The sequence below is a fragment of the Mus musculus genome, chromosome 10 (genome assembly GCF_000001635.26).
Source record: "Mus musculus strain C57BL/6J chromosome 10, GRCm38.p6 C57BL/6J".
Lineage (NCBI taxonomy): Eukaryota > Metazoa > Chordata > Mammalia > Rodentia > Muridae > Mus > Mus musculus.
In genome coordinates this window covers 80,602,880-80,628,076 of record NC_000076.6, presented here as the reverse complement: position 1 = coordinate 80,628,076, position 25,197 = coordinate 80,602,880, and the positions used below count along the sequence as shown (strand labels likewise).

The window sequence follows — 25,197 nt, the reverse complement described above, 5'->3', positions numbered from 1 at the left end:
CCTAAGTCCTGCCATAGTCAGCATATGGAGGGCCCAGCACACAGCCCTGGCCTCCACTGGGTAGGGTCAGGCCAGCACCAAGTGAAGCACAGGCTGACTGCACACAGCTGCCCACCCAGAGGAGCAGAGTCTGCTCTGCCTAAGCCACGCCTCCTCTCAGGGGGCCCAACTGGACAGCCAAGGGCAGCATGGAGATCTCCCAGGAGCCCACAGGGGCGTGCCCTGACAGGAAGCACAGGCTACAGACACAGTGAGTGGGAGAGGACAGGCTAGAGCCTGGAGATGCACACCACCTGCCAGCCCTGTGGGTCTCAGCCACCCAGAGGCCAGCTCTTCAGTGCCTGGGGCAGCTGCAGACTCTGGGGCTCCTGGCAAGGCCTGCCCTGTGTTCCTGCTTCCCATGCCCCTCCCCTAACCTGTATACACACCTGAAGACCCTACAAGGCCTAAGCCTAAGCTACGGGTTACTTTAGCTGCCCCAGGAGTACCTTCAATTTTTCCCACGGTAACCCCAGGAGAACATGCACAGATCAAATCCCAGGAACCAAGATGTTCAATGCCATCCTCAGATACATGGAGGTCAGCCCAGGCTACCTGGGACACCACATCAATAACCTACAGTAGAGTCAAGGACAGTTTCCCTGGGTGTTGTGCCACAAACCTATGCCCCAGCATTCAGGACGCTGAAGGAGGCATGAGTTTAGGGGCCAGCCTGGTCTATATGGTGAGTTTAGGACCAGCCTTGGCTACAGAAGTTGTAAACACCCCCCCCCTTTTTTTTTTTTTTGGTTTTTCGAGACAGGGTTTCTCTGAGTAGACCTGGCTGTCCTGGAACTCACTTTGTAGACCAGTCTGGTCTCGAACTCAGAAATCCGCCTGCCTCTGCTTCCCAAGTGCTGGGACTAAAGGCGTGCACCACCACTGCCTGGCTGTAATTCTATTTCAAAAAACAAATCAGGTCTGCTGGGCTGGAGAGATGGCTCAGCGGTTAAGAGAACTGACTGTTCTTCCAAAGGTCCTGAGTTCAAATCCCAGCAACCACATGGTGGCTCACAACCATCCATAATGAGATCTGATGCCCTCTCCTGGTGTGTCTGAAAACAGCTACAGTGTACTTACATATTAACAATAAAATCTTAAAAACAAAACAAAACAAAAATAACCAGGCTGCTGAGTTTCGCCATGGCAATCTGACAACCTGTATCAAATGTGGAAGGAGGAGCCTGGTCCAGGCCAGCCAGGCTACACAACACAGAGCCCTTGTGTCAAAACCAAAAGTGCAAGGAGAGAAACAACCTCCCAAAGTTGCCCTGACTTCCATAGGCACCCATCCACGTATACACCTGAGCTACAACACAAGATCCTACATCAAAAGAGCCAGGCTCGGTGACCACCGCACTCAGGACCCACAGCAGGAGGATCTAGTGTTCAAGACCATCTTAAGCCCTTGTCTCACAAATCTAAAGTTAAAAAGAGCAAGATGGGGTTTCTTCCCACCTGGGAGTCAGTGGGTGGTGCCCTGGCTGGAGACTCACACCTATAGGCCTCCCTCTGGCACAGACAGTTCAACGTCCTTTAGTCCCCTGGTTTCCGGCTTTCACTACAGATTCAATGTGAGGTTGCATGCTGCCACTGGACTCTGACCCATGTCAGAGACTCTGGAAGATCTGTCTTTTAACAGGATGTGACCTCAATCTGTCTTGCCCTGGTGACACTGAGCTATTCCGAGGGGCAAGGGTGTGATAAGAGGCCCAGGGCAACCTGAAAGTCTGCTCCTTCAGGAGGGGAATGGAGGCTAACCAGAAAGAATGGCCCCTTGACCACTAGGTCCTAAGTGAGATCAATTTCCAAGTCTCTTTCAGAGCAGCAAGGATGGGGAGCTACCCATAACACCTAGCCTCTGATGGGAGCGCCCAAAGATGTGGCCTGGGATGGTAGTGAGCAGAGGGCGGGAATGCCAAGCATCATGCTGTCCTCATGCTGTCACCAGGTACTAGGGGAGTCCCCTCAGGACTGGGGACCAGGGCCTGCTCCTCTGCCATGTTTGTGTATGGACATAAATATACAGCCAGAGGACAGATCTGACAGCTGTGGGTCCCAGGCGTGGCTCTTTGACTGCCACCTGTTCTGAGTGTTCTGTGCCCTCTCTGCCCAGAACGGAGCCTCTTGGTGACAGTGCAGTGTATGGTGCAGAGCACAGAGAGACGGAGTCCATAGAGTCTGATGGTCCCATAGGCCTAGGGAACCTGTCCCACCACCCAAGGGTAAGCAGCCAGAGTGTCTCCTCAGGTGACCAGGTATGTTTCTGCATTTCAGGAGCTGAGTGGAGACCTGCTGAGGTTCCCCAACACCACACACCTTGAGATCAAGACACCTCCCAGGGACCAGGATGGGGACAACTTTGACCCACTGAGGTCAGAGCAATTCATGGGCAGGTTCCCACACAAGCACTACTGCCCAGCTCTGAATGTAACAGGTGACAGGGAGTGGATAGGATAGCAAAGGCATAGATGTGTCCTAACCCACAGGGCCATGCAAGATGGGCTTCCTCAGAGTGCAGCCATCCTGGCCTTCACCAGCATATCCTCTGGCCCCAGGGTTACTAACATCAGGTGGTCCTCCTCTATGGAACAGGTTATCCCTCTATAAAAGGTGCTATGGCCACCTCATGGACACCATACCACACAAGCCCCAGATTAAGGGTCTTCTCAGCTCACCAGCTCTCAGCTAAGTGCATAGACAACTCTGTGAGCTTCATGCCTATGGCTGTGCCAACATCAACTAACAGGCTCTCAGGCAAAGACTGCCCAGGGCACTGACTGGCAAGTTGATATCCAGCCTACAAGGACAGAGCTTGGGTCCAGCAAGAGCATGTACACCAAGGCCCTGGACAACAGATGTGTGGGGGAACCTGAATAAAGTCCTACCCACTTCTCCACCATGATGTAGCTCCAGGCTAGGGCTCTTTCACATGGCCCCATTTGTCCCCCAGATAACAAGAAAGCCACTGCCTGTCCTATGCCATCTTGACACCAAAGGCTACACTACAGGACACTTAATCCTACTTTTCCTCACTCCTCCCACCTGGCTTACCACACAGGCGAGAGCAGGGCCTCACCAGCCCCCAGCTGCTGTGGGTGGAAAGGGCCTAGGTGGTGCATCTCAGCAGAAAGAAGTCACACAGAATAAAAACTATCCACCATGCAGCACAGTATCTGTCCTGCCACTGAGTGAATACACATCTCTGCACAAGCATCCCTCATTCGTAAGCTCCCCAGGAACACAAATGGTCTCCTGCATTTATCTGGCACACCGCCATTTGTCCCAATTCTCAAATGGGCATGCTGGCTTCCTCAAAGATGCGGATGGGCTTGTGGGAGCAGTTCAACTACCAAACATCTTACCTACATCCTCTGCCAGAGGCAGTGACTGTATGATTACAGAAAAGCCACAACAATCCCATGATACTACAAACCATGGTGGACAGCACTGGCTGCCTGGCCTCTTGGATGTGACCACTCCAAGGTAAAATCAAAGCAGAAGAGAGGCCACCTCTCCTGAGCAAGCAGGCCCAGGAGTAAGATGCATGCAGACACTACATCTCACCCCACTAGCTTGCAGCAGGCCCTGGAGCCTAGGCTGGCTTTAGAGCATCTAGATCTGGCCCTCCCTGGGGTCCTCAGTGCTCTGCTCAGTCCATCTAGTTCCCCCCATGTCCCCTGGCTCCCAGGGTATGAGCAGGGCTCAGCCTTTGTAGGAAGGGTGGGGAATGAGCAGTGTTAGTTCAGGCCTGGGAGACACATGGCAGGCAGACAGGCACTGCATCCCTGTGATCTGGGGGTTGGGAAAGGAACCCACCAGCCAGTACCACACACCTCTGGTGCAGAGAGAGACCCGCAGACACCATTTTCCTCTACACCCAAGCAAATCCCCCGGGGCAGCCGAGGGGCCCAGACAGTGTTCACCCTAGCACCTGACTTGGTTAACACAATCTCTGTAGGCTGCTGGGGTTTCTCCTACACCAACAAGGCCTTTGTGCCTTCCACCCACCAGCTCCCACAGTCCCCCTAGACAAAGATCCCCATCTGCCTCCAGAGCCCTGAGGGATGAGCCGGAGAGGATACAGACAGGTCTCCACCTACACACCACCTCCCAGACTGCTTCCTGCAAACTGCCATTAGGAGGCCACCAAGATGAAAACCATCTGGCCCCAACTTATAAGTCCAGGACACTACAAACACCGCTCTCTGCAGACATTCTTTCTAATTCCATCTCTTATTGAAAAAGTCACAGTCACCCGTGCACAAAGTTGAGGCAGAGGGGGACCAGCAGGGGATCCGGCAGCCTGCTCAGACATCTCACCCCTCCCGCCTTGAACCGTGTGTTTCCGGAAAACAAAGCCGGTGGCCAGAGCGGAAGGGGGAGGGCGCAGGCAGCTGGGCCTAGAGTTCCCAAGCAGCTCTCAGCAACAGGTCCTCTTCCACCTAGACAGGACCCTCTGTCCCTGTCCCTAAGACCCCCAGCTCTTCTCCCTCAACAAACCATCAGGTCCACAAACAGTAAAGAGTCAGCATCAGGAAGAAGTGCTGGGAGTGTGGACGGACAGGGAGCCGAGTCCAGATGGCAGGAGGCCTGGTGACCAGGTGTTTAGAGGGATCTAGGGACAAGAAAGGGACATCGGGGGACACGGAGAAAAACGTGGGAGGGGGTTGCAGGTGAGCTGAACACCTAGGAAGGAGACACAGGAAACTTGGAAGTCAGAGCGCAGGAACAAGAATGGGGTCAAAGTGAGATGGAACACTGAGGCAGAATGCGGGGTCTCGGGGGAGGGTGACCGGAAGTGGGGACGCCTGGGTGTCGCAGGTGAGCTGAGCACCCAGGAAACAGTGCCCATTCGAATTCAGGGACCAGAGAGCCAGAGCAAAGGTGGGGTCAGGGACAGTGAGGGATACTGAGGCAGGGTGACCGGAAGTGGGGGTCGCCGGGTGCAGAAACCCAGTCAGGAAACGCAGGGTGCACACCATGCTCGACCCGGTGCGGAGTGGGGTTATCCGGGGTCAGTGGGAGTCACGGGGTCCCGACGCGGCGGGGGTGGGGCACGGCCGACCCTGCGCGCGCAACATTACCTGCGCCCCGCCTGGGGCCCGCGGGCGGCGGTGGCCGAGCTCAGCAGCGCGGCGTCCCCCGCTCCGGGCCCCGCGCACGTTCGCGCTCCGGCTCGGGCCCCCGCTCCGGCTCCCGCGCTACCGGGGCCGGCCTCGGCATGTTCGGCGGAGAGGGCCGGGCTCCGCCGCTCCGCCGCGCCCGCTCCGCGGAGCCCCCGCGCGCCTTACGCCGCCAGCGTCCGCCAGCGGGGGGCGGCGGCCTCCGCGCTCCACTGCGCAGTCGCAACCCGAGCCGCGAGAGGCGTGCGCGTTCTACGTCACAGCGCGGGGCGTGGCCTTAAGGAACGGAACGCGGCTTTACGACAGTGTGGGTACGGTATTGGAGGGGAGCGCGGCGCTTTACGACGGTCGGAGCTGTGGCTCTGAGGCGAAGGTGAAGTTTTACGACAGTGTGAAGGCGTGGCTTGAAGATGAGCGCGGTATTTTAACCACAAGGTAGGGGAGTGGCCTAGAGGCAAGTTGAGCGCTTTACGATGGTTGTGGGAGTGGCCTGCTGGTAGGGCGTAGCTTTACCACAATAGGGTGTAGGTGGGAAGAGGGGAGCGAAGCTTTATCAAAACGTAGGGGCGTGACCGAGAAGTGGACACGCCATTTTGCGACGGCGCCTGTTGGTAAGGATTCGCCGCGCTACGGCCGCCGCGCTTTGCGGACAAGCCGAGGCCGCTGGTCTGCAGGTCCCGCGGGACACCAGAGACTGATGACTACGGGAGCGTACCTGAGCTGTTTATAGGACCAGCAGCGGACCCACCCTTGTGGGGGCGGGGCTTACGCAATCCGCCTGGCAGCACCCTTTCGTTGCCATGGAGACGCGTGGCGGTCTCCCGGGCGCCAACCCACAACCATGTCTGTGACGTCACTGTCTCGCCACCTGACGTCACGGTGGGCGTTATAGAGGGGCGTGATCTCCGTGGTGGTTGAGGTTGGCGCTGGATCCGGAAGTTGTTTCCATAAAAGAAGATACTATTCTAAAATTAATGGTCCGCACCGCAGCAAAATGTCGCTTTTGGTTAGCGGCAAGTGGTCAGAGTCAGCACTGCCTGTCTCGGTTTTAATTCTTTAAAATTTTATTTTGATTTTTTTTTTAATTTTAGAGACAGCCCTACTATGTCGTTAAGGCTGCCCCCCAACTCTTCGTAATCCCTTTTGCCTCATTCATCAAGTGCTAGGATGACAGACATGACCCCCTCATCCTTAGTTTTTTTCTTCGTTCTTTTGCACGGCCATATCTTCCCAGATGCCAGAACCTCTGGGGTCCCAATCCTGCAGCAGGTCACCTGGGGCCAAATGGCAGCTCCCCTGCCAGCCTCCTGCGCCTAGCACAGGCTTTGCTTCCAACTGGCACTCAGTCGGTGCATCTTTCAACCTGCTTGTTCATGCATCACGATAATAAAGGCGGGGGGGGGGGTGGCGGCTAAGCAGGGTCCCTGTGTGAGTCCTGTGCTGCCCAAGACCCTGATGTAAGGAGGCTGGCCCCATGAACCTTGCAGCCTCTGCGGTGGACATATTATGTTGAAGGCGACAAATCTAGTTATAAATCCTCAGTCTCCGAGACTAAAAACGATGAACTATCCAGGGACTCCTCAGACCTGGGGGAGGGGAGCCCAAGTGTCAGATGATGGCATGGGTGGTGAAGTCCCAGAGAATAAATTGCTTTGGCCAGGTAGCCCCTGGAAAGGCCAGACCCCATCTTCTCCCTCATCACTTAGGGCTTAGAAGAAAAATAAAAAGCAAGGGGTGATTATGGTATCCACCGGGAAAGCTGAATGTGAAGCTTTTAAGTAGCTGAGCACACCTCCAGAAGTTGCTGGCTGTAGAGAAGTCCAACTGCAGCCTCTTTTCCCTTTCTTGCTACAACATGATTCTCTCCTGAGCTGTGGTGTGATGGTGTGTGTCTCCTCTCAAGTCTGTGTTCCGGGAGTCAGAGCAGGAGTGTGCACACGGTACTCAACCGATGTGCAATGACTGCTTGAATGAATCAGTTAATGAACACAGTCTCACAGATGTTGGAGAAGTCAAACTTTTCGTTCTGCAGACATCATGACCTTACTTTATCCCCCTACTCTTCAGGAACTCCTCCTTGGATGGGCGGGTTGGTAACTTACGTCTTCAAACCAGCGAGTGGCTGTGGAGCTGAAAGTATACAGGAGTTGAGGCCGGGATTAGAGCCGGTCCAGGCAGTAACAACACATGTGACTGTAGACCAATCGCCCTCTCTGGTCCTCAACTGTCTTCCTCTAACTTTAAGTTAATGGCAAGACCTGTGGGTACATGGTGGGAATCCAAGAGTAAATGAAACACTGCGAGCTATCTTCCCAACTAGGTACAAGAGACTGTTCTTGGCAGGGCAGTCCCTGCAGAACTTGGACCAGCCCCAGGTTGCCTGCTGCAGGCTGGGGAGTCTCGGTTTCCCTCATTTAAGACTCCCTTCTATGTTCCGATATAGACACTGAAGGTTTCGAGAAAGACTATGGATTCATCTAACAACACCCTGTTCCCATGCTTCTAAGTGGCGGATACTACGACCTCCCAATGTCAGCTGTAGTGGGGTGGAGTGTCCTCAAACCATTTCAGGGCTGCAGCTAAGGGAGTGGTATGAGCTCAAGTGGGGTGGGGAAGGAGCAAGATGGGTGAAACCACAGTTCTTGCTTTTGTGAAGCAGTGAGGGCCAGTGGGGTAACAGGGAGAAAGAAGGGGACACCTGAAGGAGGAGCTTTTGCAGTACCCAGCTCCTGGACCTCAGGACCACCCAACCTACCTTATTGGCCCAACACAATCCAATCAGATCCTCCCCTGGGATAATTTAGCCTGACCCCTTTGCCCACTCTGATTGGCCAACCCTGAGCGGATGATCCTCCCCTGACAACCATGAGGTTGTCCGGAATCCACATCTAGTCAAGTTGGAGCCCATAGACTGTAATCTCACACTGACTAGCCTGGGCTACAGAGGCCGCGTCACAAAGTCTTTTAAATGGCAGAAAGAGCCAGTGAAGTCAGCTGGAACTATTCCTGCTTATGTGCAGCTTCGATCAGGCTGCTGGCTCAGTTGCTTCTCTGAAATGCTGGCGTTTTCTCCCGTTCTTCCTGCACCTACACTGTTTGCTTGGGCTTGAGTTTGTTTTGATTGGCACTGTGCAGGTCCACATTGGCCTGAGACACACTTTCTGTGGCCCAGGGTGAGGTTTAGTTTGTGACAATTCACCAATCAGGTGTTGGGCAACAGCTGATACACAGTCATTCTCAGCAGATATTAGAATATTTTAAGATTTTATTTTGTATGTGGGGTGTGTATGTACACTTGCATGTGCCACAGCACACGTTAAGGTAATGGAGCTCATCTCCCTCTGCCTTGTGTAGGGTTTGAGTATTGAGCTCAGGTCATCCCAGCAAGCCAAGAAGTTTTTGTTTGCTTGGTGACTGTGTGTGTGTGTGTGTATACAGGATTCCACTGTGTAGTCCAGACTGACCTGACACTTTCTATGTAGTCCTGGACTCACAGAGATCCTCCTGTCTTAGCCTCCCATGTACTAGAAATAAAAGTTTGTGTGCACCACCAAGAATATATTATTTATTTATTTATTTATTTATTTATTTTTGGGTTTTTTGAGACAGGGTTTCTCTGTGTAGCCCTGGCTTTCCTAGGACTCATTTGTAGACCAGACTGGCCTTGAACTCAGAAGTCCGCCTGCCTCTGCCTCCCCAACTGCTGGGATTAAAGGCTGCACCACCACTGCCCAAGATTTTTTTATGTTTATTTTTTTTCCTTTTTTTTTTGAGACAGGGTTTCTCTGTATAGCCCTGGCTGTCCTGGAACTCACTCTGTAGACCAGGCTGGCCTCGAACTCAGAAATCCGCCTGCCTCTGCCTCCCGAGTGCTGGGATTAAAAGCATGAGCCACCATGCCTGGCTTGCTTATTTTTATTTCATGTGTATTGGTGTTTTGCCTGTGTACATGTCTGTGTAAAGGTGTTGGGTCCCCTGGGATTGGAGTTTCAGACAGTTGTTAGCTGTCCTGTGGTTGCTGGGAATTGAACCTGGGTCCTCTGGAAGAGCAGCCAGTGCAGAGCTCTCTCCAGACTCCAAGATTTTTTATTTTTTTATTTATTTATTGGTTTTTTTGAGACAGGGTTTCTCTGTATAGCCCTGGCTGACCTGGAATTCACTCTGTAGACCAGGCTGGCCTCGAACTCAGAAATCTGCCTGCCTCTGCCTCCTGAGTGCTGGGATTAAAGGTGTGAGCCACCACGCCCGGCCTTTTTTTTTTTTTTTTTAAATCAGAATCTCATGGTCTCAAACCTTGTATGTAGCAGAGTGTGACCTAGAACTCCTAATCTCCTGAGAATGTGTGCTAGGTGAGTAGGACCCGCTGAGCCCCCACCCAGACACCAGGGTAGAAAGCTCCCGCAGACCAGGTGACTTCATCACTTGCTTGTAAGTGGAGCTCTTGGTAGTTGGAGGAAGCAGAGAGAGCTCAGCTTGACAACATCCTGTCCCGAGCAAAAGGCACAGGATGCTGAGCGAGCAGATGACAGCTGCCCTCACCCTGCACTGATATTCTCGGAGACTCCGGTTACAAACGGCTTCCTCCCTCAGAGTGGCAGGATGCCCAGCTCCCCACCCCATCCCAACCATGGTAGTTTCCCTCTAAGGGGACAGGATAGTCTGGGTCATCCAGCAAGAACCGGCCTTGGAAGACTCAATGCCGTTTTTTTCTTGATGTTGCACCTGGAGCTAGAGCCCAAGCTAATTCCCAGGGATGCGTGTGGGAGCCATAGGCACTGCCCTGCCAGAGTTCACTTTGTTTTGGGGTGTGCCTGCACAAAGTCCTGGGCCTCAGCCTCATGTCTAAAAAGTGGAATTGGAATTGAGCTGCCATGTGCTTTCCTTTGGATGCCACTTGACTTGATCTTCCCTATACGTAGGAGGGAGGCCATCACTGACATACTGACTTAATTATTGATGCCTGACCTGTACGCAGAGTGGAAGAGGGCATCACTGACTGTGAGATTAACTGCTAATCTTTGCCCTGTGCAAAGAATGGAGGAAGATATTTGTCCATCAGTTGATTTGTGATGCCCACCCTGCCCATAGAATGGAAGACATTGGCTGGCAGATTGCTTGCTTAATTCTGTCCTATGCAAAGCATGGAGGAAATCATTCATTCATCAATTGATTGGTGATGTCGGCCCAGAGATTGTTAGAATGAGTGGTTGATTGGTAATGTCTGCTTTGGAGGGAAGAGACAAGTATGTTTTATCTACTTACCATCCTGAGAAAAGGTGGACTCTGGCAAGGAACCCTCCCCAATCCCCCAGATTCTGACAACAGTGTTTCTATATATAACTTTCCTCTATTTCCCCATTTTAAAGCATTCCAGTGCGTTCTAAAGATTAGAGGAACCGTCCTAAATGAAAACTCCAGGGAGAAACTTCCAAATCTCTTCCCGAGTTGAGATGAACATGTTCTGCACTGTGTCCCTAGCATCCTGTCCAGCCAGCAGATGAGGTAACAAGGACACCAGAAAGAGATGTGACTGGAATGCACCAATAAAGAACAGCTCAGTGCAGAGTGCTCCAATATACCTGTTATCCCAGCATGTAGACAGCTGAGGCAAAAGTGGAGCAGTGGCACTTGAAAGGCAAAGGCAGAAGGACTTCTGTGAATTCAAGGCCAGCCTAGTTTACAGAGTGAGTTTCAGAAGAGGCAGGGCTACACAGAGAAACCCTATCTTGACGTCCAGTACCCCCCAAAAAAAGGTGGATGCAAGACAATCAATAGTTCAAGGCCAGCCTGTGCTACAGGAGGCCTTGTTTTAAAAAAGCAAACCATCATGCCTGGTGGCACACGCCTTTAATCCCAGCACTTGGGAGGCAGAGGCAGGTGGATTTCTGAGTTCGAGGCCAGCCTGGTCTGCAGAGTGAGTTCCAGGACAGCCAGGGCTACACAGAGAAACCCTGTCTCGAAAAACCAAAAAACAAACAAACAAACAAACAAACAAACAAAAAGCAAACCAACCAACCAACAAAAAACTAGAGAAGATTAAAAAGAAGGCAGAGACTGGGTCACAGTGTGGGATTGTATTAGGGACTTTGGGGACAGGGCAGTGTGGGAGGCCAGTGTGAATGGAGCAAAGAGGGACCTGCGCCATTGTTCCAGGAAGGGCAGTACTCAGGAGAGGACAACGGGCCACTTGGTCTGAGAAGTCCATAGTGTCCCTTGGTAGCTGAAGGCAGAGTGTCACCATAACCATGGAGAGAGGATGGGTTACTATCCCTGATCCTGCAGCAACTGTCACTCCTATGTGTGGTAATGGGTTGTGTGTGACACAAGCTTACAGGGGCCAGGTAGTGGTGGCACACGCCTTTAATCCCAGCACTTGGGAGGCAGAGGCAGGTGGATCTGAGTTTGAGGACAGCCAGGGCTATACAGAGAAACCCTGTCTCAAAAAAGCAAAACCAAAACCAAAACAAAACAAGCTTACAGTAAGCTGGTGCCCTGTGGCAAGCTTGTCTCCATTCTGTGGAAGAACACAGAGGGCAAAGAACAAAGAGGGATGGCCCCAAAGTGGCCACTTTGTAGGCAGTCCATTCCTGCCTGCTTCCAGTGACACATGGCAGCTAGCAACCCTTGTCCTTATAGACACATCGCCCCATCTCCCTGTCTGTGGTTGTCCTCACAGCAGGCACCTGTCTGCTTCTCTGCTTTTTAATGGCACCAGGCAATTGGGTGTCTAGGACTACCCTAGCAGCAGGTTCAGTAAATCTCTGCAAAGACCCCATTTCCATGGGTGCTCCCATGAGCACCTGCCTTTTCTGAAGGCTTCTTGAGACAGAGCCCCATGTAGCCTAGGCTTTGAACTTGTTATGTAGTCTTATTTTCTGGGCGTGTGTATGTCACTACATATGCTTTGCATGCAGGTAAACAGCAGAACATGGTGGGGTTTGCCTACAACCCCAGCCCTGGGCAGACAGAGGCAGGAGGATCCTTGGAGCTCACCGGCCCCTTTCAATTTCAGGTCAGTGGGAGATGGTCTCAAAGGAGCAAGGTGTGTGGCAACAGAGAGCAGCAGTGATGTTGACCTCTAGGCTCCGCCCTGTGCATGCTTTCCCATCCACAGATAAAGGCCCTGCTGCAGAAAGAGAATTTATTTCCAGAATATTCTCACATAACAAAACCAACTATGGCGTGTGGGTGCACATACCCAGGGGTGAACAGGGAAGAGCCGCAGGTGGCTGTAGGGTGTTACCCATGGCGGGCACTTGACTCCATCTCCATGACACGATGGGGTAGAGGGCAGGTGCCCCAACAGTTTGGCATGATACTGGCACACAGGCCTGTGGGGAGGCCTGGTGACTTGGCTGGTAACATCGGGTCACAAGGAAGAATATTGAGTCCAATGTCATCAGAGGTGCTGTGGACACTCCAAAACTCAGATTGGCTCTTCTGGCAAGGCCACAGCTACCCCGGGAAGGCAGAGGGTGTGGGGAGAAGTACAGGTCTCTCTAAGGCACAGATCTGTCCCAGCAGTCCTGTGGCTGGGGGTATGGCCTGCCAGGTAGCAGAGCCTGTTCCTCTCCCACCAGTTGCCCACAGAGAGGGAGGGGGTCTCCCGGCAGCCAGAGCACCCTCAACCAAGTGGATCAGGGTCTGCAAGTGGGCAAAGGCCTATTCAGGATCCTGGGTGGTGGAGGGGACAGCAGGTTGTCACTGTCACAAGGGATGGGACAAGGAAGTAGCAGGGTCCAGAGGAGCACAGGTATAGTGGATGGCAGAACAGAGGATTCAGGCACAGCCACCATGCTCCTGACTGTCCACTCACACCCATCTACACAAGCGCTCAGAGTTTGGCTTTATACATCTCAGCAACACAAAGGACAGGCGCTTGGAGGTTGAGGCCTCTCCTTGCACAGGCTGAGGGTTTCTACCCTCTTAACAGGTGGGAGCAGGGCAAATCCAGCCAGGCTCTGGTAGGATGGCAGTGGACAATGGTTGTTGGGCAGTGCTTGCTGAGGGCTTGGGCAAGAGATGAACATGGGCCAAGGACCTCCTGGGACCCTTGAGAGATGCTCAGACCTCAGGACCGAGGGTGGTAACAGGAGACAGAGCCATGGTGCTGGGGCCAGGCAGCCGCCTAAGGCCAGTGGCCTCCGCTGGACGAGTAGCTGGGGACAGTGGGGTACTCAGGCAGGCTGTTCCCAGAGAAACTGTTAAACTGGGCCTCCCTCGATGGTGGGTTCCTCCAGGTACCAGCGCTCCACTCTGTCTGTGCCTTCTGGAGGCTTCCACCAGCCCCACGGTAGATCCTGTGCACCTGGCAGGGGCAAGGATATAGAAGAGGAAGTCAGTGTACTGGCAGGGACAGGGACCCACTGTGAACTGAGTGACAATGCAGGGTAGTGCAGGACCTGGTGCCAAATCTCCACACTGCCACCCGCCTCCATAGCCCACAGGACACCCAATTCAACAAGCAGGCATGTGCCACCCCACTGTGCCATCTCATTATCACGCATTTATGCATGCACATGTGTTTGTGTGACCTGTGACTGTGTTTTTACAGCCCCCGAGGGAGACAGTAGTGGTGGTGCAGGGTAGGCAGGTGTGCTGAGACACAGTAGACCAGCAGTGTGAGGCAACTCTGGGGTAAACAGATGCTGTTTTTGTTTCTTTTTTAAAAAAGCTGGGGTATGACAGTAGTGTCACACACCTTTAACCTTTTGCTCAGGAGGCAGGAGGATCTCTGAATTTGAGGCCAGCTTGGTCTACAGAGTGTTTCAGAACAGACAGACCTACATAGTGAGACCCTGTCTCAGAATAAAATAAATGAAAACCCAGGCATGGTAGTGCACCTTGAATCCTCAAGTGGGAGCCAGAGGCAGGTGGACCTTTGTGAGTTCAAGGTCATCCAAGGCTAAACCATGAGGCTAGGGCTGGGATAGAGCTCACTGTGGAAAGCACGAGTCCTGGGTTCCATCCTCCCCGGCACCACACAAGCCAGGAGCAGTGACACAGCTGTCACCCTAGCACTCCAGAGTCAGAGGTAGGAGAATCAGGAGTTCAAAGTCATCTTTTGCTACCCAGTGAGTTAGAGACCCGGCTGGGCTACATGAGACCCTGCCTCCCAATTTAAAAAAAAAAAAAAAAAAAAAAAAAAATCAAACGAAACCTGCAGAGGCCCTGAAGCCAGACTGGCCCAGTTCACCTTCCCAGGCCTGCCTAGCCCAGCATGGCCACGTGCAGCCTCTCATCCACGTTTGGGGCCCATCCTCTTAAGAATTCTTCACCTGTGTTCCTGTGTACCCTGTGTTCCTGGGCTAGCCTGGGATGTGGAGTGGCTCTGTAAAGGGGGCCACCTGCCACCTCTAGCTTCACAGGGCAGCTCTGGCACCTGGACAGTGTGATCTCCAGTGCCAGACAGGGTTGCTACTGTAAGGATGCCATGTGCCATCTTGGATTCCCTCTGTCAGCACTACAGGACCTCAGGCTTTGCTCTAGGGCCTGGGCTGCTCACTCCTACACACACAGCAACCTCGAAAATGGATAAGGGCTCTGTGCTGGGCAGGGTGGCAGCCTGGAACATTCGAAAGGCCCTGGGTTCATCATGCCCATGAAACAAACAGTAAAAACAAAACAAAACAAACAAAAAAAAAACTTTTAAAAAGATTTTTCTTGGGGATGCAGAGATGGCTCAGTTGCTAAGAGCTAACTGCTCTTCTAGAGATCCTGAGTTCAATTCCCAGCAACCCAGGTGGTTCACAACCATCTGTAATTTGATGCCTTTCTGGTGTTTCTGAAGACAGTGCCAGTGTGTGTGTGTGTGTGTGTGTGTGTGTGTGTGTGTGTATGCATAATATAAATCTTTTACAAAAAAGGGGGGGCTAGAAAGATGGCTCAGCGGTTAAGAACACTGACTGCTCTTCCAAAGGTCCTGAGTTCAAGTCCCAGCAACCACATGGTGACTCACAACCATCTGTAATGAGATCTGACGCCCTCTTCTGGTGTGTCTGAAGACAGCTACAATGTATAATAATAAATAAAATGTATAAGAATAAATAAATCAAAAAAAAACGAAATAAAGAAAGGTTTATCTCATTCCTATCAGGCATCTCTGCCAGCTCCACAGCTGTCTGTGGCAGACTTGTGCTGTCTCTGGAGGCATGTGTCCAGGGAGGGCTCCTGCAGGTCACTGTGATGTCTGTCTGGTCAACCTGGCTGGCCTGGGGGGGCTTCTGCCCTCTTCACAGGGAAGGCTCCTGTGCCTAAACTGTTGGTACCAGGACACTCTTGCCCTCCCCTGGGATCTGAGGTGTGGACACCTAAGAAGAGGGCCATGTGTCCCCCACAAACCCTGTGAATTCCCAGGAAGCAAGACTCCCCATCACAGCCTGCAGCTGACGACATGGGGCATTCTTTGTGGCTGGTGGAAGTTTTAGGATGGAGACAGACCAGAGGACTCACCTTCACGATAGTGACGGCCATCACAAGGGCGGACAAGGAAAACAGGATGGCCGGGACCAGCATAACCACAGCAGCCCCAACACTGGTCCCAAAGAAGCCAACAGCTGCCAGCCAACCACTGCCGAGGGAGAGAGGGGATAGAGAGTGAACAGGGCTCAGCACATTGAGAAGGGCCTGCTGTCTTCTACCATATACAAAGAGCTCTGACAAATCAACCAGGAATCAGTAAATAATGCCTATTCTCCTTCATATGTACAGAGCTCCAACAGAGGGGAAAAAGTACCTTTGAAGGAGCCAGGCTCTGTTAAGGACCAGAAAGTGACTGACAAACCCAAAATGATGGTTACACACAATTTGGCAGGTTTCAGTTCCTGGAACACACTGTGAACAGGAACCAACAACATTATGTCAAGGCCTCCATGCCTCCAGCAGATGAGTATGGCGTCTTTCATTCTCCACAGGTTTCTTTTTTGTTGTTGTTGTTGTTTGTTTTTTCGAGACAGCGTTTCTCTGTGTAGCCCTGGGTGTCCTGGAACTCACTTTGTAGACCAGGCTGGCCTCGAACTCAGAAATCTGCCTGCCTCTGCCTCCCGAGTGCTGGGATTAAAGGCATGTGCTCAGTCACGGGCACATAGAATGGTTGGTTATTCATATTGGCACATATGTAAACCCCAGTGTCCTGATGTCCACCATCCACTGGCTTGGGGGGTAGGGGCTCAGGAGCAGCATGTACAGACAGCTAGGAAAAATGTCTAGCTAAAGGCCAGGGCTGCTGGGTGGCAACAGGAGGTAGCTAGGCAGGGCTCCACCCTCAGTATCCCCTTGGTAGCCCATTCATCCTAAGACTGCCACCTGCCTATCTTAAGTCAGGCACTGGTGGCGTGGCCAGGTGATGGGGTGGGTGACAGGCTGTTCAAGGGTTACAGACTCCAGCGTCCAGGGATAGGGTGGGAGAGCATGGTTCATGAGAAAGGTAAGGAGCTGACAGGTAAGGACACCTGGGGACCTTATCTGGAGACAGAAGAAATGAACACCCAGACACAATTGCACATGCCTTCATCCCAGCTCTCAGCAGCTAGGCAGGCAAACCTCTGTTAAGTTCCAGGCCAGTCAAGGCTGCATAGTGAGACCCTCAAAAAAGAGCAGGAGGGGATCTAGACAAGCCTGGGAGCAGCTGGGCAGTGCCCCCTGCTGGTAGCCCATGGCACAAGCTTTTCTCTTTGCACACTCTCCTAACATCTGTCTGGAAGGCAGCCTCCTGGACCCTTGCTGGCAGAGACTCTTACACACAGGCATACAGGAAACACACATCTTTCCGTTTTCTGCTTACCATGCGCCCCAGCCCGAGAAGCCAATGGCCTGAATGACAGTCAGCACAAACTGGGCTCCAAAGATGAAGAAGAATGTCATGAAGTTAAAGGAGCTGTCGGCTCTGCAAGTGACAGAAAATGCAGGGGTCACCCACACTCCCAGGAGGGAGGACTGAGTGTCAAGGTTCCCTTGTCCCTCATGGACTGAAGTGACTAAGGCTTTCCTCCAAGCACTCAGCCTGGGATGCCACTGCCTCAGGGGACACCACAGGCAGAACTGGAGCCCCAGTATCATGGAGAGTGGCAAAAACGCCTTGTCACCGTGAGGGTGAAGGGCCATCGGTAGGCTGCTCCTGCTTGGAAGGAAGGGGGCTTCTGGGAGTGGAAGGTGGGTCTCGCTCTGGGGCTCTCTTGCTCCTGCCATGACTTGGCTGAGCAGATATCTGTTTCTCTGAGGAGCCCTCCGGGCCTTCCCCACTCTCAGTCTGTACCTCAGGTGCCACCTATGAGCAAACAACACTCGGAGAGCCAGCTTGCGGGCATCTGCCCATGGACAGATGGTGGACACAGCAGGGTCCATCTACAGGCTGGAGCACTATGAGGCCCCAAACAGGTGCAAGGCTCTGGTACATGCCACAGTCGAGGGACCTTGTGCTCAGAGAAACAAACACAAAAGGCCACCAAGTATGTGCCTTCATACTAAGTGTCCAGAACAGGCCAATCCAGAGATAGGAAGCGGATCTGTGGAGGCTGGCTTCCTTTGGGGTGATAGAATCTTCTAGAAGCAAACACTGAAGCTAACCTACTGCACTTCAACACTGAGGTACTCTGTAGTCAGGAAACCACAAGGCTCACTGAAGCCATTAGAAAAACTTAAAATAGGGTAGAGGTGCTGCTGCCAGGCCTGGTGGCCTGACTTTGATCCCCACAACTTACATGGTAGAAAAAGAACTATCCTGTGACTGCTACGCTGTGTCATGGCACATACACACTCGTGTCTCCGAGTGTAGGCCTACAATCCAGAGGGTGCTGCAGGAAGGGGAACTGTAACCATACCTTCCTGCAGGAACACTCCACAGCACCAAGGGAGGGCACAGGGGCACATGGCTCACAAGCTGCTTGCCTAGTATCTTATACCCTGGGATCCATCCCAGCAACCCCAAGACAGCAGTTAGCTGCAGCCTATGGTCATTGATTGCTGACCATGACATAAATGGCCACCCACACTGAATAAGTGGAGGACAACTATTGGTAATGTGGCCGAAACCTATCCTGGATACAATTCTAAGCATGTTCACCCCATGGAGTGGGTCTAAGATTCTGTGGCCTGAGGGCCCCTAGACCAGGCTTACCGGAAGGCCTTGTATGCAGGCCGGAACCAGCACACATAACTGCAGGGAGTGAAGAGAACCAGCCAGAGCAAGGCCAGGCCAAAATTGGCACCAGCTCCGCCCGCAATCCACCAGGCCAGGCAGGCCACCAGGTTCACACCCAGAGTGGCACAGTAAACTGGAAGAGGGACATAGATGGGAGAGTAGGAGGTAAGTCACCAGGGACCTCGGATAGGGCCCAGGGACCCACCCTACCAGCACATTAGGGATGAGCCTTGCACATCCCCTGGACCACAATGCTCCTGTGCTCAGTGGGGACCCTGCACTCTGAGTTGGGCCCGCCCACCCGGAGAGGCTCACACATCCACAGCCGGTAGATCCTCTTCACCAGCACCTGGTGCTCCACGGGGATCTCATCAGAGAAGTCCTGGTAGAAGCAGGGCTTCAGTGGCAGGAAGGGAGGCAGTGGGGGGAAGTTGTTCTCCTTTCCTGCAGGAAGGAGACCCTCAGGTAGCCTGCTACAGCCAGATGCCTGCCTGAGCACCCTCCCTGTACTTCAGGCTATAGAGCACACAGCCCTGCAGGATCGGCCATGCCTTCTCTGGGCTGCAGCCAGAGTCACACACCAGCATTGCATGTGTTTTGGGGAGTAGAGAGAAGGAAGCCAGTCAGTATAAAGGCCCAGGGTCGGCACCCAGTGTCCAGTTGTCAGGCTAGCAAGGTGGCAGGAAGAGAGAGGTAGCCAGAGGCCTCTCCACAGCCCCTAGGGGAGAGGTCAAGAGTCCTCTCAGCTGTCTAGCCCCAACCCTCCCTCATCTGCAAGCTGGATGATGATGGTTCTTCGGTGGCCTGTCTGTGCCTCACTGTGGTTGGAACCCAAGGTGGTACAAGGCAGAAGCCGGGGAGGCCTGGTCAGCTCTGCAACCAGCTCAGGAGTCTCACTGGGAGTGGGGAACAGGTCAACTCACCTGCCATTTCTGTATCAGCTGACCTGGCACCCAGGCAGAAGGGGCCACCTGAAAGAAGACTAGTGTTAGGGCTTTGGTAGCCACCAGGACCAGGAAGACCCTAACCCAGGCCACTGCTGCAGGCTCTGCTACACAGGCCAGCCAGCTTGGCTGCTGGCTCAGTGGGTGTTGGGCCAGCCTCATGTCACTTCTCAGAGCATCCCTGGAAGGGGATGGGACAAGCTACCAGCCGATTCCACCCAGAGCCTTGGAGCCAAGATGTCCTGGTCTCAGTGGCCCCACAGATGGCTCTGAGCGACTTCTGACACATCCCTCATACACCCATCCTATCAAATCACCCAGAATAGAGCTCCTTGCCATGTGACAGGCACCTGGTCACACAAGCCTGGGCGTGGAACTCATCTGTGGGCTCTCACTGGGACCTTAGGTAGGCCCAAAGGCACCTAGCAGCTACTTTTCACAGTAGCTCAGCTCCCAGGTGCCACCTTCAAGACATGGCCAGGCGTGGCCCCACAGGGTTTCAGATGAGAACGTTGCTGGGACACCCTGGTATCCAAGTTCAGGCCCTGCTCAACCAGGTGTCACTGGCACCACATCCCAGAGTCTCAGGTTGGGCTGCTCACAGGCCTACATCAAAGCCTCTTCCTGCCCCACCCTGCCTCCTGGTCACTGGAGGTGGCCTCAAAAGCATGTCTTCCAGGAAGGGCCCTGGTTTCCCTTAGAGAAGGAAGGATGGAAGTACTCTGGAGATGCAGACAGAACCCAAGCCCCACCTCTGCTCTAGGAAGGGCCACACTTCTTGGTTCACCCAGCCTGGACCTTGCCTTTCCTGTAGGTGGCCAGAAGGTACACAGTTAACCCTGTCACCACTCCTACCAAGCAACTAGCATATGCTGGATGCTCCAGCATCCTGCTCAGAGGACAAGCACCCCACTACCCTTAGACTGACTCTTCTGGAGCTCCCACCTCCCCTCCCCCATCACAGAGGTACACAGGATGGGCATGAACAGTCAGCAGGTATCCAGACACCCATGAATCGAACAATTCTGGGACAGGCAAGGGTGCCTGCTGGATTGTTTCTGCCCCTAGAAGCACGCAGAGCCCGCTGCACTCAGCAGGGCTGCCCATTCCCCTTGACAAGCCACAGCCTGAGGCAGATGTCGAGCCCAGCCTGGCACCTGAGTGCAAACGGCAACTTGGTTTGAGGTGTTTTATTTTCACACTCGATGGCTGCTCCCTGCCCCGAGCCTGGAGGACCTGGGGACTGTAAGACAGCCACTGGGCTTGTAAGCAGAGCTGAGCCCCACTGTCGTCGCAGCCAGCAGAGAAGCTGCAGTCTGGAAACTGAGAGGCCCACAGTCTGGCACAGGTGATCAGTATCATCACAGAGGGTGAGGCCCCCAGGCCATGGAGCCGCAGGGGACACGGGCTGGCCAGGAGCAGAGAATGGTCTAGAAGCAGGTCACCAGAACTATGGGTCGGGGTCCAGCTGGCGGCACTGGTCCTCGAGAATACCGCGGAACACCTGGAAGCGGTGGTTGAGGTCTGGCCGAGCATGGACACGGAAGAGTGTGCCCAAGGCACCATCAGGGGAGGGAGCCCCATAGAAGACTCGCTGGATGCGGGCATGGACTAGGGCCATAGCACACATGACACAGGGCTCTCGGGTGACGTACAGGTCATAGCCAGTGCACACATAGGGCAGGCTGTCCTCATCCAGCTTGCGCACGCTACCGGCTCGGGCACCTTGAGTGGCAGTGGCCTGTGTAAAGGAGCAAGCCGGGTGGCTTCTGAGGTCACAGGAACCGCGGCCCTGCCCCTGGGCCACCAGGTCGATGCACACCATGACGGCATGCAGCAGGGGGCTGGCTACACTGCTGCAGTCATGGCCTGTGGCCAACACGCGGTCCGAGGCTGGGTCCACCACGACGGCGCCCACTGCCCGCAGCCCCTGAGCCGCTGCCCTCTGGGCCGCACATACCGCCCGTTCCATGTGGGTTTGCATGGCAGCTCGCTCCTGCGTGGAGAAGAGTTGCCCGGCCAGAGCACTGGTCACCTGCTTGTCTTCATGGAAGGATGTAGGCCAGTGGGCTCGTGCCTCCTCAAACTGGCTTCGGGTGAGGGGCGGCCGGGCAGGCACAGGCACCAGGAAAGGTGTGCCCAGGCCACGTGGGTCCACGGCCGGCCTGGGAAGGAGCTCCGCCAGAGAGCGCGGGCCCGCGGAGGGCCCTGCCAAGCACAGCAGCAGATCCGATGACTGTGCACCTCCTGCACTGCGGCTGGGGCGCACCCGCTTGAGGTGGGGCTGGGCAGGAAGTGGATAGACAGCAGACACCTCCCGGAGGAGGCGGGACGTCTGGCGCTTGTCCAGGACAGGTGCAGCATAGGCCAGTATCAGCTCCACGGCCCCCGACTGCTGCTCCGACAGGACAGGGAGGGCTTGCCATTGCGCCGGCTCTTGCTCCTCACTTTCAGCCTTCACAGGCCCAGGTTGCTCTGCAAAGCCTGAGGTGGGCTCCATCCTCAACGGGGCTCGACTGTGGGAGACAGAGATGGAACTGGAGCATCATCCGTCAGCTTCAGTGGGGCGGGGGTCTGTCCTGGGATGTGGTGGGTCCCGCCAGGCCCAGGAATGAGGAGTCCAGAGCGCCAGGTAGAGTTGGCTTATTCCCCGGCCGCATAAGGAATAATCGTGCCGGGCTCTTCAGGGCTCTGACGAGGCCACGTGGTCCCAACAGATGCCATGTTGAGGACAGTGTGGAGACAGATATTCATTTCTATGAAATCCAAAACCCACCCCAGAAGCATGCACAAAGCCCTGGCTTCCAGACCCTGCCCCGAGTAAACCAGGCCTGGTAGCACCCTGTCATCCCAGGACATGTAGGGGCCAGAGGATCTGGAGCACATGGGGATTCTGAAGCCAGCCCTTTGAAGGGCTACATAAAACCTTGTCAAAAAAAAAAAAAAAATCCGGGCTGGTGAGATGGCTCAGTGGGTAAGAGCACCCGACTGCTCTTCCGAAGGTCCAGAGTTCAAATCCCAGCAACCACATGGTGGCTCACAACCATCTGCAACAACATCTGACTCCCTCTTCTGGAGTGTCTGAAGATAGCTACAGTGTACTTACATATATTAATAAAATAAATCTTTAAAAAAAAAATCCAAAAACCAAAAACACAACAACAAAACCAAAACAAACAAAAATCCAGAACGGCTGCTGACATGCTTTGGTGGCTTCAAGACCTCAGGCCTATAGTGAAAAGGAGGTGAGTTCTGCCTGCTGTGTGGGGAGTGGACCTGTCTAGTGCAGCCCATGAGAGAACAGCCTCATGGGCCCTTGAATAGGTGAGACCTGCAGAGGATGTGGCCATAGCACATGCAGATCCTGGCTCTGGCCCCGGGGCTGTTGGGCATTAGCATTCCAAACTGCTAAATGTCCCATTTTCTACAGTGAATATATATATGGGAGAATGGGGTTCAGGTAGACTGACAGTGTCCCTGACCCCAGGTGGCTTCTATGGGACATGACCATGGTGATCTACCTGATAACACACACCTGTCAGAACCTGGGGCAGAAGCAGGAAGATGGCTGTAAGTTGGAGGCCAGCCAGTCAGTGCTACAGAGCAAGACCCCATCTCAACCCTCTGAATCCCCAGAAATAGGTGGTGGCAGGCCTATGATGCACCCTAGAAGAATGCAGACCCTGCCAAGAGAGGCAGGCACGTGCCCATGACCTGTTTCCAGTGTGCTCAGTCAACCCACTTCCTGCTTCAGTGGGCTAGCCTGGGAACCTGGCTATCCACTGCACCTGAGCTTTCAGTCAATGCTCATGGCCTGCTGTGCAAGCACCCGGATAAAGCCTGAGCTGACAGCCACCACCACCACCACCACCACCACCACGCTGTTCCACACAGGAGAAAAGCCAGGCTCCCCAGACGCCCAGCGGAGAAAAGGTTGTGGGAGCAGAGCCTCTTGGGCCTCAGAGGCTTCTCCTTGCTCAGTCAGAGCTAGACAGGGCAGGATGGCAAATCTGAGGAGGAAGGCACCACCACCTGCCATCCGGTTCCTGCTACCGAACCCTCTCGCCATCCTTAGTCCTCAGATCATTGGCTTGGCTGACAGCTAGCTCCTTCCCACACCTTGCCGTGACAACTAACCATAACCTACAGGCGATTAGGGTCAAGCAATCCTGGGAGCAGCGCAGCAGGAGGGGATGGGGTATAGCTCAATGGTGGGAATCTGCCTGCCCTGCTCAAACCCTGAGGTAAATACAGAGCACCAAACAAACGAGAAGGAAATAGGGGAGAAAAGAAAAAAGTGCCCACGAGGCGACCTGCAGGGCTACCTGACCATCATCATACCCACATCCTGGCACCCCCACCAATGTCTACCTGGCCACAGGAACCTATGCGATGGACTCAGGTACATCTGTTGGCTTTCAGGGCTCACCCAGCTGCCCAGGTCAACACTGAATGTCTCTATGGGCTAACTAGAGAGTCACGGGTGCCACTAGGAGTCCTGAGACTAAGAAGGGAGAACAGCACCAAGGGTGTCTGAGATCCTGGTGTCACCATGGCTGCCCCTGCAAAGGCCCCATGGCAGGCAGAGCCCATGAAGGGCGTGGTGACATCTGGCTTCCCCAGGGCATACACCACGCCTACAACGCACAGCGCCTGACTGGGCTACAAAGCGCCACTGTCTCCAGGGCAGAAGACACAGCTTTGTTTGTCCCCTCAAGACTAGACAACAAGGGACACAGAAAGATGGATGCCTTGGGGACAGATGACAGCCTGGGCTTATGGGCCTCTGGAGAGGAGTTTAATAGCTATAGGATGGTAGCCAATGCTTGGCCAAAGGGGCCCTTCATGTTCATTGCAATTGTGGCCTGTTATTCCCTTGTTTTAGGTGACAGGTGCCCACTGTACACCAGCATGGGAACAGGTTTGAAAGGGGCTCCTTGTACCACAGACAAGGACCTGCGGTCCAGCAGACACTTCCCACCTCTGAGGAACCACACGCCCTCTGCATTCAACAACTGCAGGCAAACAATGGGCCTTGGGTCCTGGGTATAGGGTCCAAAAGAATGGGACCGTGGCTGGACAGACTACAAGGATCAGGTCTGGAAGCTCAGGCCTGAAATACAAGTCACTCAATAAGCCACTAGATGGGAGTTCGGGGCCAGCTTCAGCGGTACAGGAAACTTCCAAAATAAAAAAAATGAAGTGGGCTCGGGGTAGAGCTCAGCAGTGCTGAGCCTACCTATGTCCACCAGTGAGGGACTGAAGCTTAGGTTAGGGCCCCTTGTGAGGGGATGGGGTGTGGCGCAGGGGTAGAGTCCCTGCCTGGAATCATCCATTTAAGGGCTGGGTACAAAGATTAGCGAAAGCTCCTGGAATCCACTTCTGAAGGGAGGGGAAGGGGATCAGTAGTCCAGTGCCAGTCTAATATAACCAAAGTCCAGGATTCGATCCCTGGTACCACCAAGATACCCCAAGAAACCCCATAGGGTACAAGAGCTTAAAGGGAAACTGCACACCTGCTGTAAGGATGGTGGATAAGATAACCCTGAGGCAGGGGACTGTGATGACCCGGAACATACAACCGGAAGCAGCTGGAAATCACAGGGTTTCCGGAATCAGAAGTAGGGTACACGCGTGCGCCGCAAACCAACGGCATAGGGCGCGGTGGGCGAAAAGCCCTGTGCACACGCGTACTAGCGTTGACTACTCGCGCACGCGTACTCCCACCGCCTCCCGGGACGCGCACAACCCTCTCAGGCTACGCGGTCTGTCCCGATAAGGCCTTCTTTCCCTGTCCACCGCCCTTGCCTTGTCACCATCTCCGGTGCCCCATGGCGGATTCGGAACGGCGAAAGCCGAACCCCTACGGCGGCTGCTCACCTGAGGGACACCCGAGCGAACGCCACGCTTATCCAAGTCCTAGCAACCGGGCCGCCACGCCTGCCACCGC

General features: G+C 54.1%; 3 protein-coding genes, 1 long non-coding RNA gene and 1 other non-coding gene across 9 annotated transcripts in view; 1 reads left to right on the top strand and 4 right to left on the bottom strand.

Moving 5' to 3' along the window:
• Csnk1g2 (casein kinase 1, gamma 2) overlaps positions 1 to 5,401 on the bottom strand; it is an 18,096-nt gene extending 12,695 nt beyond the window's left edge. The window contains exon 1 of one of the 4 annotated variants that reach the window (XR_001779401.1): positions 5,127 to 5,372. The gene's annotated coding sequence lies outside the window, so the exon portion shown is untranslated. Of the gene's footprint in view, positions 1 to 5,126 lie in introns of all 4 variants that reach the window. The other 3 variants (XR_380333.3, XM_006513011.2, NM_134002.2) reach the window with 3 other exon arrangements.
• Positions 5,330 to 15,117, top strand: Gm31298. Of its 2 annotated transcripts, XR_380619.4 has the most exons (4): positions 5,330 to 5,600; positions 10,532 to 10,667; positions 12,080 to 12,177; positions 15,085 to 15,117. It is a non-coding gene; the product is annotated as a predicted gene, 31298 (long non-coding RNA). The 2 variants fall into 2 exon arrangements; XR_871877.3 differs by lacking the exon at positions 10,532 to 10,667.
• Positions 12,294 to 25,195, bottom strand: Scamp4 (secretory carrier membrane protein 4). The gene is made up of 7 exons (NM_019575.4): positions 25,128 to 25,195; positions 19,227 to 19,274; positions 18,619 to 18,747; positions 18,280 to 18,436; positions 16,948 to 17,049; positions 15,618 to 15,735; positions 12,294 to 13,473 (listed from the first exon to the last, which is right to left on the bottom strand). Exons 2-7 carry the CDS (start codon positions 19,231 to 19,233, stop codon positions 13,294 to 13,296), a joined length of 693 nt encoding a protein of 230 aa, NP_062521.1. The 5' UTR covers positions 19,234 to 19,274; positions 25,128 to 25,195; the 3' UTR covers positions 12,294 to 13,293.
• Positions 18,748 to 18,817, bottom strand: Mir6912 (microRNA 6912). The gene has a single exon (NR_105877.1). It is a non-coding gene; the product is annotated as a microRNA 6912 (primary transcript).
• On the bottom strand, positions 20,423 to 25,197 carry Adat3 (adenosine deaminase, tRNA-specific 3). The gene is made up of 2 exons (NM_001100606.1): positions 25,128 to 25,197; positions 20,423 to 21,763 (listed from the first exon to the last, which is right to left on the bottom strand). Exon 2 carries the CDS (start codon positions 21,745 to 21,747, stop codon positions 20,698 to 20,700), a length of 1,050 nt encoding a protein of 349 aa, NP_001094076.1. The 5' UTR covers positions 21,748 to 21,763; positions 25,128 to 25,197; the 3' UTR covers positions 20,423 to 20,697.